This window comes from Ceratotherium simum, chromosome 22 (assembly GCF_057802395.1).
Source record: "Ceratotherium simum simum isolate JZ-2026a chromosome 22, ASM5780239v1, whole genome shotgun sequence".
Lineage (NCBI taxonomy): Eukaryota > Metazoa > Chordata > Mammalia > Perissodactyla > Rhinocerotidae > Ceratotherium > Ceratotherium simum.
In genome coordinates, this window is record NC_141921.1 from 50,162,629 (window position 1) to 50,172,916 (window position 10,288).

At 64.9% G+C, this 10,288-nt stretch overlaps 3 protein-coding genes across 4 annotated transcripts in view; 2 read left to right on the forward strand and 1 right to left on the reverse strand.

The window, feature by feature from the left end:
- CFAP74 (cilia and flagella associated protein 74) overlaps positions 1–2,574 on the forward strand; it is a 65,362-nt gene extending 62,788 nt beyond the window's left edge. Inside the window, exons 33-38 of the mRNA XM_087445829.1 lie at positions 604–733; positions 1,006–1,160; positions 1,407–1,539; positions 1,782–1,936; positions 2,159–2,293; positions 2,473–2,574. Coding sequence (XP_087301955.1) covers positions 604–733; positions 1,006–1,160; positions 1,407–1,539; positions 1,782–1,936; positions 2,159–2,293; positions 2,473–2,574 — 810 coding nt within the window. The remainder of the gene's footprint in view (positions 1–603; positions 734–1,005; positions 1,161–1,406; positions 1,540–1,781; positions 1,937–2,158; positions 2,294–2,472) is intronic.
- A 2,947-nt stretch (positions 2,575–5,521) lies between these two features.
- TMEM52 (transmembrane protein 52) lies at positions 5,522–7,502 on the forward strand. 2 transcript variants are annotated; one of them, XM_004444010.3, is made up of 5 exons: positions 5,522–5,669; positions 5,755–5,798; positions 5,907–5,948; positions 6,563–6,741; positions 6,860–7,502. In XM_004444010.3, exons 1-5 carry the CDS (start codon positions 5,604–5,606, stop codon positions 7,036–7,038), a joined length of 510 nt encoding a protein of 169 aa, XP_004444067.2. In that variant the 5' UTR covers positions 5,522–5,603; the 3' UTR covers positions 7,039–7,502. The 2 variants fall into 2 exon arrangements, with proteins under 2 accessions (XP_004444067.2, XP_087303107.1); XM_087446981.1 differs by lacking the exon at positions 5,907–5,948.
- A 407-nt stretch (positions 7,503–7,909) lies between these two features.
- Positions 7,910–8,631, reverse strand: CALML6 (calmodulin like 6). The gene is given in 6 exon segments (XM_014783724.2): positions 7,910–7,956; positions 8,030–8,059; positions 8,062–8,126; positions 8,202–8,229; positions 8,232–8,345; positions 8,460–8,631. Coding segments are annotated over 6 exon segments (447 nt in total). The 5' UTR covers positions 8,623–8,631.
- Between the last annotated feature and the right edge of the window lie 1,657 nt (positions 8,632–10,288).

The window sequence follows — 10,288 nt, forward strand, 5'->3', positions numbered from 1 at the left end:
GGATGAGCTCAGCTCAGGCACCACTGGGGGAGGGGTTGCAGACTTCTTTGGTGGGTCCCACCGCAGTATGGGTGCCCACGCCCGTGCAGGAGGGCAGGCCTGGCTCCCAGTGTCCCTCCAGCATCTGAGGGACACACCAGCCTCAGGATCAAGCAGCCCTCAGGACACCTGCTTCCTCACCTGGCTTAGGTCATGTCCTGGCAGCAGAGCCAGGGACTAGGATTCCCTGAAGTGCTTTACTGAGGAGGGGCACTCTCAGGAGAAGGGGGTGAGGGCAGGGAAGAAACTGAGTGAGGACATTGGCTCAGCTGAAGGCTAACCTGAGCCTGACGGCACAGGGAGCTCTAGAGGACAGAGGGCAGCACGGAACTGTCCCCGCGTGAGGCAGGGTGGCTGGGGCTGGGTGCAGCAGCCTGGAAGAGGAATGACGTAAGGCTGAACGAGATGAACCGACGCTCAATAAGGTGTCAAGAGCGCTGGGTGGGACTCGGAGACAAGGGCGGATGGTCGCTCAGCAGGGTGTGGCCCAGAGGGCAAGAGCGCCCCGAGGCCTGCCTGCCATGGCTGGGATGCAGTCCAGTGACAGGTGCCCTCTCCTTGCAGCTGCAGAACAACTCCTCACTGCCCATCAGGTTCTCCATGCAGCTGGACAGCCTCTCCAATGCGGGGAGGGGAGGCCAGCAGCAGCTGCCACAGTTTCTCAGCTCACGGGCCCAGAGGACAGACATCGTGGGTGAGCTGGTGGGCAGGGCGTGGAGCCACAGCTGGGTGGGGAGGCCGGGCGGAGCAGGGCAGGATGAGGTTAGGGGACAGGAGGGATCAGGGATGGGGCTAGATGGGAAGGCAGGGTTTGCGATGGGGCAGGGCACAGGAGGCTAGCAGGAGCATGGGGCGGGGGGAGCGCTGGGCAGCAGTGGGGTAGGCAAGGCACAAGGGGAGAGGGGGCCTCCACTGGGCAGTGGGGGTAAGCCAGGTGCAAGGGGACCCGCCCACGGCCACCCACAGGCACGCAGAACCACAGTGGCCAGAGCGTGTTCAGCGTGGTCCCAGTCGAGGGCATCCTGGACCCAGGTGGGGCCCAGGACTTCACTGTGACCTTCAGCCCGGACCACGAGAGCCTATACTTCTCTGACCGGCTGCAGGTCGTGCTCTTGGAGAAGGTGTGCCCCCCCGCTGAGCCCACACTGGACCCCACTCCCTCCGCGACCCTCGCCACCTGCCCACATGTTGTGCCCTCCTGGCCCTTTCCTGCTTTGCCCACTTTGAGGCCCAGCTCAGGCCCCTGGACTCTCACTGCGCTGGAGGTCGTCAGGTGGAGGGACCAGCATCCTGGATCCCCTGCCCTGCCCCTCTGGAGCCCCAGCTGCAGGGTCACAGGACAAGGCTGCTGTGCTCCTCGTCCCCAGAAAATCTCCCACCAGATCCTCCTGAAGGGCGCAGCCCGCGAGCACATGATGTTCGTAGAGGGCGGAGACCCCCTCGACGTGCCTGTGGAGTCCCTGACCATGATCCCCACCTTGGACCCCGAGTGCAGAGAGGGTGAGCCCTCCAAGGGGGTGGGAGCCCAGCAGTGGTGGCAGTAAGAGCACCCCTCCTGCTCCTCAGCCACACCCTTAACTCTAGGAAGCCTGTGGGGTTGGCCGGCATTCCTGGCCTATCCGACAAAGCAAGGGAGCGCATGCTAAACGGGGATTTCATGAGGGCCAGCTCCCCCCACACTCCTCGCCTGACCCCAGGCAGCTCCCTCGCTCTTTGGCTGCACCCCTCCTTGGGCCAGCCAGCCGAGCCAGGCCCTCCCTCTCCAGAAGGTGAGGAACTGAAGCCCATCCTGGTGACCCTGGACTACCTCCAGTTGGACACAGACACGCCGGCCCCACCTGCCACCCGAGAGCTGCAGGTGGGCTGCATCCGGACCACCCAGCTGTCCCCAAAGAAGGTGACCACAGCACTGCCCCAACCCACCTGGCACCTCTGCAACTGCCCCGCCCTGGGCAGCCCAGGCCTCTCCTGGCCTTGCCTCTTGATAGGTGTGGGGTGGGCAGCCTGCTGGTCAGGGCTGAGAGGGTGGGTGGAGCTGGACACCCTTGCCCCCAGTCTCAGTGCCTCTTGGGAGCTGTGCCAGGCCTGCCGGCCTGCCTGCAGCTCCAATGCCCCACAGACTGTCGAGTTCAGCTTGGATAGCATCGCGTCCCTGCAGCACAAGGGTTTTACCATCGAGCCCTCCAAGGGCTTCGTGGAGCGCGGCCAGACCAAGACCATCAGCATCTCCTGGACGCCACCTGCCGACTTTGATGTAGGTGCCATGGACTGCAGCCAGAGAGCCCTGTAAAATCCAAAGGCTGGGCAAGATGACACCCCTTCCCCACCCTGGGAGGAGCGGCTGAGTGGGCCCTGGGTGGGTGAGGTGGGCAGATCTGCCTGGTGCACCCGTTGGCTAAGGGTCTCCCTCCTTCCTCACCCCTCCCATTCCAGCTGGACCACCCACTCATGGTGTCAGCCCTGCTGCAGCTCAGGGGGGATGTGAAGGAGATGTACAAGGTCCTCTTTGTAGCCCAGGTGGTGACCAGCCCCTGAGGCCACAGGAGTCTCTCCACAGAGCCCCCTCAGACCCTCCTGCCCACCCTCGAGGCCCTTCCCTAGTCTAATGCCAGGCCGAACCATCAGGGGCCCGGGACCTGCACATCCCCTGCTGGGCAGGTTTAAATGGGCAGCCCTCTGCATGGCCCCATGGCCAGGGCACCCCAGCCCCAAGGCATGGCCGCTTCCTGCTGCCCTGGAACCGGTGAGCCCAGGGGCCTAGAGCACCCCCTCCCTGACCCCCCCCACTCAGAACCAGCAATTAGGCCAGTCCTGCCATATCCTACTCCTAACAGCCCCTCGGAGCCCCCAGCCCCACTGGCACCCACCCAGCCTTTAGAGCCCCCAGTGGTTAGAAGAGCTGCTCCCACAGGTCTGCCAATAAACCCTCTGTGAGCCACTGCATACAGGCCTGCATTGCGGGCAACAGCGAGTCATTTGCTAGGGTGAGCACAGAACGAAAGGTGGGGACAGAGCCCTGGGGAGGCAGTCCCCTGTCCCCTACTCACCCATATGCAAACCAGTCCGTAAAACAAGGAACTCTGCCTAGGAGACCAAGGAGGGGTAGATGCCTGGAGCACTGGGGCCACAGCTGTCAGACCAGGGTGCTGGGGATGTAGAGCTGGAGTTGAAACTGGCCCAGACCCGAGAGGCCCAGCGAGGAGGCAAAAGGGGGCAGGAGGCTCCAGAGGCCAGAGGGGCCCTTTAGGCATCTCTGCTCCTCCCAAGTTCCAGGATCCCTGCTGACCCCAAGCAAGGAGCCAGCAAATGTCAGGGACACACCCTTCCTCGTGTCCTCCCTCAGAGGGGTCCAGGGTGAGGCCCAGCACATGAGTCTGGTTTTCCACTTTTCTGAACTGAGTCCAAGCTCAGCCTTCTGGGCCTCAACCAGCCCTTCAAGGTAGAGGCCCCCACAGCCCATGAGACACTCCTGGGAGCTCAGAATGGTGTCTGCACCCCAGCCCCTGCATTGTGGATAATGTCTGATTGGACACTGTCCCCACAGAGCCCACCTGGCCTGGCACAGCCCAGCATGCCCACCCCACCCACCCCAGGCCTGTGCCACCACCCGCCAGGAGAACACACGCAGCCTTCCCTGGCAGGAGTGGAGGGCACGGTGCATCTGCGGCCTTTCCTGGGCAGAGGCTTCAGGACACCAACCTGGAGGCACCTGCCCTCACCCCAGTTCCTCGGTGCCCTTGGTGCCTGGAAGCCTACCATCTCCCTAACCTAGAGCCAGTGACAGTGACCCTAGAGCGGCATTTTGTAGGACTTCTGTCTGGTGGGCAGAACCAGGTCCCTTCCTACCCCTCACTGGGGCTGACCAGCCATGGTCCAAGCCGCTTCCTCACCAGGTGAAAGGAGAAGGCAGGACCCAGCAGAGCAGGCCCAGGCCCAGGAGGAGGTGCTCCCTGCAGGGCATTGTCCGTGCCTCCTCCTCGGGCTGGCCAGCAGAAGGGGCAGGCCACTGTCTTCTAAGCCCTGGCCTGGCCAATGCCCCACCTGAACTGCTACACACTGGCTGGACTTCTGCCCATCCTCCTCCCTCCCACTCTTGAGCTGAGCCTCCAGGGCAGTCAAGGCAGGAGGGAGGAGGAGGAAGGCCGGCCAGGAGCCAAGCTCAGGTGGCCCAGCCGGAGCAGGGTGGGCACAGCCCAGAGGTGCAGGACAGCTTTGGGACAGAACCTGGCCAAAATCAAGGAGCAAGCGCTTGGCAGATCCAGGCAGGAGAGAGCCAAGCCAGGGAGGCTCTGCCCTCAAGGAGGTGGGGTCACTTTCCTTCCAGAGGGGGAGGTGCATGCAGACTGTGTCCTGGGTGCAAGGAAGAAAGACAGGACAGGGGCGGCTGCTCCTCCTACCTTCCCCGGACAAGGCAGACCACCCTGCACCCTGCCGTGCTGACCACCTCCCTTAGCCTGACCACCAGATGGTAGAGCCGAGGCCAGAGTGAACCAACAGGCTGCCAGCTTCCCCAGCGGAATGGACAGCAGGCACGCCAGGCCGAGGGAAGGGCGCTGAGCAATCTGTGGCCCCCAGGCCCAGAGGCCACAAAGGCCACATTCCCCAGGTTTGAGCGTGGCTTTCAAGGCAAAGTGCTCCTCGAAAGTGGTGTGCGCCCATGGCGCCTCGAGGGCCCAGAGCCCGGCTCCTAATCCCGATTCCCGGTGGGCCAGACCCAGGCGGGGAGCGCCTTCAGAGTCCATAAATGTCCTTGAACGACGCGCTTGAACCCCTGCGTCTCCACTGCTGCGGCCCTTTCCCTTGAGCGCCGCGGTGTGTGCGAGGTTTGCTCACATTTGTCCTGGCTGCCACCCTCCGAGGCCACAACCTTCCAGGAGGCGCCGCGGTCCACACCGAGCCCGACTGCAGGACAGGCCTGGCCCGGCCGGGCTGGGGGCTCCGCGCTCGCGCCGAGGACCCGGTGAACCCAGGGGCCCAGAGCACCCCCTCCCTGACCCCCCCACTCAGAACCAGCAATTAGGCCAGTCCTGCCATATCCTACTCCTAACAGCCCCTCGGAGCCCCCAACACCACCGGCACCCAGGGTCCTGTCTCGCGACCCTAGGCTCGGAGACACGGAGGGGACTGGCCTGGCGGGCGGGGCCGTGGGGTGGAGCATCCGGGGGCGGGGCTGCCAGGACAGGGTTTGCATTGGGCGTGGCTTCAAGGGGCGGGCCCTCAGGTGGGCGCTGCCTTAGGGCAGGGCCGTGGCCACGGGACAGGGCCTCCAGTGGGCGGAGCCCACAGGGGCGGGGCCTCTAAAGGGCTCGGCTATCATTGGGTGCGGATTTGGGGGCGGGGCATGTTGGGCGAGGCTACGGGATCCGGGGGCGGGGTTTACACTGGGCGGGGCCTCCATACAGCTGCGCGGCTACCATAGGGCGGAGACTTGGGGGAGGGGCGTCGGGGGCGTGGCTGAAGGGTGGGCCCTCCAACGGACGCGGCCTCGGGGGCGGGGCTTGCGCGGGGCGGGGCCTCCCTAAAGCGGTGGGGCGCCCAGCTCGAGCTCCTCGTCCACGCCGAGCATGTTCGCGGGGCTGGCGGCTGTCTGCGGCCTCCTGCTGCTGCCGCCGCTCCTGCCGCTGCCGCAGGTGGGTCGCGGGCGCTCGGCTCGGGCACCGCGGGGCGGGTCTGCGCGCGGCGCGCCCCGGCCCGGGCTCACCCCTGTCCCCGCAGGTGGCGCTGGGCTTCGCGGACAGCAGCTGCGACCCCTCCGACCAGTAAGTCGGGGGGAGGGGACAGGGCCCTGCCCCGCCCTGTGGGGAGCCTTGGGCGGGACGGCCGACCGGCTGCTGCCCCGCCGGCTCCAGGTGCCGCCCTCCCCGCAGGTGCCCGCCCCAGGCCCGCTGGAGCAGCCTGTGGCACGTGGGGTAAGTGGAGGCCGCGGCGCGCAGCCGGGCCCGACGGTTCTCCCCGAGGCCAGGCCCACCAGACCCCACCCTGCCTGGTTCCATGGCTGGAGTCGCCAGCACTGCCCCCTTCCCGGGCCGACGGCGGGAAGACGCTGCAGCCTTCAGCAGACTCCTGCCCCCAGCACCAGGGGCAGCCTCCCGTGTGGGTCCTGCCCCAGCCCCGCACAGCACGGGCCACTCGAGCCCTTGGCAAGACCTCCCTTCATAGCCTGCTTGCTCAGCTCCCACCCCCTCCCTCCTCGCCAGTGCAGGAGGCCCCTGTGAATACGCTCATTGGTCTGGGCACAGGATTGTGTAGTCGGCCCTGGGACAGTGTGTCCTGGGAGTGAGCCCAAGGCCACTTGTGGCCAGCCCTGGAGAGACAGCCACGGCAGGCCCAGCAGCAGGAGGCCAGGGTGGGCCAGCTCCTGAGGCCCCGCTCTAGCCAAGAAGGTGGTGTCTGACCTGGAGGGACATTCTCTGGTTTTCTTTTGTCCTGTCTCGGGCAGTTGGGCCATGACCGCCCCCAGGAAGCAGGTGCCCAGTGGCTGAGGGGTCAGTCCAGTGGTAGGGTCTTGCTCTTCCCTGCCCAGGCTTATCCTGCTCGCTGTCCTCCTGCTGCTGCTGTGTGGGGTCACAGCCAGCTGTGTCCGGTTCTGCTGCCTCCGGAAGCGGGCACACACCCAGCCACACCTGCCACCAGCACCTCAGCCTTGCGACCTGACAGTCATTCCTGTGGATAGTGACAGCCCGGTGCACAGCACTATGACTTGTGAGTGCCTGCAGACATGCCTGGTGGCCTGTCTGCCTGCCTGCAGAGGGGGCGGGGGTGAGGGTAGGGGGGGTAAGGGCCAAACCCATCCCCACAAACCCACTCTGGTTTCCTGCAGCCTACAGCTCTGTGCAGTACCCGCTGACCACGCGGCTGTCCCAGCCCTTTGGGGAGCTGGACCTCAACTCCATGACCCCTCCCGCCTACAGCCTGTATGCCCCCGAGCTGCCGCCTTCCTATGATGAGGCCATCAAGATGGCCAAACCCGAACAGGAAGAGCCGCCCCCCTCCCAGTAGCCCAGCCGCCTCCCCGGGGCCTCAGGCCGAGAGACTCCTCCAGGAGCCCCAGGAGTTGGGCACCAATGCCCAACACTCCCAGCTATAGCCCTGGTGCCCCTCAAAGGAGGGAGAAAACTCTCCTGAACCTCCCAATGCCTCCAACCACCCTGTGCTCCGAGAGCACTTGGAGCCGGGACCCCCAGCCCACCCCCACCATCCTTCCCCCCGGGAAGGCCAGCCGTCCAGCACATTGCTGCAGCCCTGGCCTCGTTGCTATGTAACGCCAGACAGCCGAGCCGGCCAGCCCTATGTTGGCCACACACACACAGCAGGCTGCTGCATTCAGCCCCAGCCCCTGCCCAGTGCAGCCCAGCAGGGCCTTGTCCCAGAGGAGGCCCCAAAGGCCTAAGCCTCAGGGCTCAGGGCTGGCTGTGATGTCCACAGCTTTCTGGAGAGAGAATAAAGTTTGTATCTAAGTGGTCTCTGCCTGTAGGAAAGGGCTCTGGGAGGGGCCCTCAGGCAGCTGCTCCCCAGTGCAGGCAGGCAGGGCAAGCACATGGTCCTCAACCTACACCCAGTCTGGCCTTCAGGCTGGCATCCAGAGCCCAGAGCTGAGCAGTGGGCAGTGTTAGGTGTTGCAGCAGAAGTGACAGGCCATGTGCCATCGCTGGCCCAGGAAAACCCTCTCTCTTCTCCAGACCCACATCTTTGCGGGCCCCTCCTTTCCAGGCTGGGGACAGTGAAGCACACACGCGTCTGGCTGGAGCGTTTATTGGCCACAAAGCTGGGGTGGGGTGGGACGGGGTGGGCGGCAGTGTGGGCCACAGTGCGGCCAGCAGCGGGCAGTAGCCTTCCTCAGACAGGCCTCCCACGGCCGCAGCAGCTGCTCCTACCGAACCAGTTTGAAGGACTCTCGGGTCATCATGGCCACGAACACTGGGAGTAAGGGACAGGTCAGCAGCCCGGCCTGGCCCTGCCGCTGGGCTCCCAAGGCCCATCTCTTGCTTACCCTCAGGGTCGATGGTCCTGTCCCTATCTTGTCGGCCTCCTTTATCTGCTCGGCCTCCACCTCGTTGAGGGGCTCACCCGCGTTCATGAGTACATACCTGTGGGACCCCCACTGAGTGGTGGCCAGTTGGGCACTGGCCCCCGCCCATCCCACCTCCAGCCCCCGGCCCTACTTGAGCGTGTCCTAGTCGACGTAGCCATGCCCTCTTTGTCAAAGACGCAAAAGGCTGCCCTCAGCTTGCTCTCCTGGTTTTGGGCCTTCTCTGAGTAAATCCCCATCAGAGCCGGGAAGCTGTCGCAGTTGAAGAAGCCTTTGTCTGCAGGGAGCAAGCAGCGGCAGGGGCCGACGTGAGGATGGGCCGGCCGCAGCCCCTCCTCACTCACATGCACAGGCAACCCTCCCAGGGCTGCCCCCAGGGCTGCCCCTTCACGGTCTCTGTCTACATCTTTGGCCATGGAGACCAGCTCGCTCTTGGTGCGGTTGATGCCCAACAGGCTCATGAGGTGCCTTAGCTCACCCGTTTTCACATCCCCATTGCCCTCCTCATTGAACATCTCAAAGACCCTCTTGTACTCCTTGATCTGCTTGGCCATCAGGCACTTCTCCGTCTGTGGGAACACGCCAGCCCAGCTTCACAAGGGCCCCCTCTGCCCCTCAGTCCGGGGGAGGTTGGAGGCCCCAGGACACATGGCACAAGGTACCTGGCCCCGTCCATCCACTTGGCCACCCTTTGGGGCCTCTGGCTGAAAAAGGAGACCCCCTAGCCCAGAGCAGGCTTCCAGACAAGGTGGCACAAGTGATGGGTCTTGAGAGTGAGCAGGACTCTGCCAGGCCGCTTAAAGGGGAAGGGAACGTGAGGCGGGGGCCGGTGTGGGGAGTTCGGTGCGCAGGAGCCAGGGTGCAGGCCAGCCAGGTGAGAGGGCAGTGGAGGCTACAGGGCAGGTGGGCCAAGCCCAATCCCTGAGCCTGAGGTAGTGGACACCAGGTGCGACTAGGTGAAGGACACCATAGACCAGCGTGGGGAAGAGCCTGACCCAGGCCAGGGTAAGGGCTCCAGGGCAAGGGGTTTCCAGGCCTACGTGAAGACAGGGCTTGGGGGACACCCTGGGGCCGAGTCCTGGCCGCTGGCCTGTTTTGGGGTCCCAGGGGGATAGTCCAGCACCTGGCCACCCACTACCCTTTTTCAGAAAGGGCTGCTCTGCCCTGTCCCCAGAGTGAGGGCAGTGCCAGTGGCTGGCAGGCCAAGGCCCCCCTACTCTGCCGTCCCTGTCCAGCCTCACTGAATTTCCTCCTCAAGTTCCCAGAGAGACCCTCACACCTTCAGGCACAGCCCCAGCCAATCGCTGTGCCTGGAGGGCCTGCCTCTTCTCTCCCCCTGGGCATTGCCCCCAGCTCCCATTTGACCACCCAGCCAGTCCACTGGGGGCTCTGCCGGGCACCAGGAGCGGGCTTACCATGTCTGTGGCCAGCTGAGAGGGCACTGCACAGTGGCACTGGAGCTGCAGTGCAGAGCACGAGGGGCAGAGGTGGCAGCCCCCTTTTAGCTGGGCCCAGCTGCCTGGAGTCCCCAGAGTCTGGAAAGCACGAGCCTCGTGTGCCCAGGAGATCTTGCCGGCCCTATTTCGGGACAGGCTTGGCCTATCCCCACATGCCCCTTCCTGGCCCTCCTCACCCTGGGTACCCCCTCACCCTGGAGCTCCCCCTCGGACCCTGGGTCCCAGCCAAGGCCCCCGCCCCAGCCTCAGCCCTCCTGGGGCCACAGCAAGGATGGAGCCCGTGGGCCGGGGGCAGGAAAGGGGCTGACCAGGGCCTTCACACGTGCTGTTACCCCTTCACTCTTCCCTCTTCACCGTCTCAACCTTCTTCCACCATTCTGCCGCGGGACCCTCACCCAGGCTGTTGTCGCTTGTTCGTGAGGGTTCTTCTTGAATGCCCGCCCTGGCCAGGTACGCCCCCACATCCCCAGCCAGCACTCTGCAGGCCCTCTCTAAAGACAGATTGAATGAACAAATGCATTCGGGACAGCCTCTGGCCACCCTGTGCAGAAAGGGCTGGGGGTCCCCAGTCTAGGGAGGAGACAGCTGGACATGGGCTGGGGGTGAGAGGGGCAGGCAGACAGGACCATGGGGCTGGACTGGCCACTGGGAAGCCAGGCCAGGTTTCCTGTCTATTCTGGGGTTTCTCAGGGAAACCTGACCTCCCTTCCACTCAGAACAGCAAAGCTGGCTCCCGAGGAAGCCGCCTGGCCAAGCTGTTTAG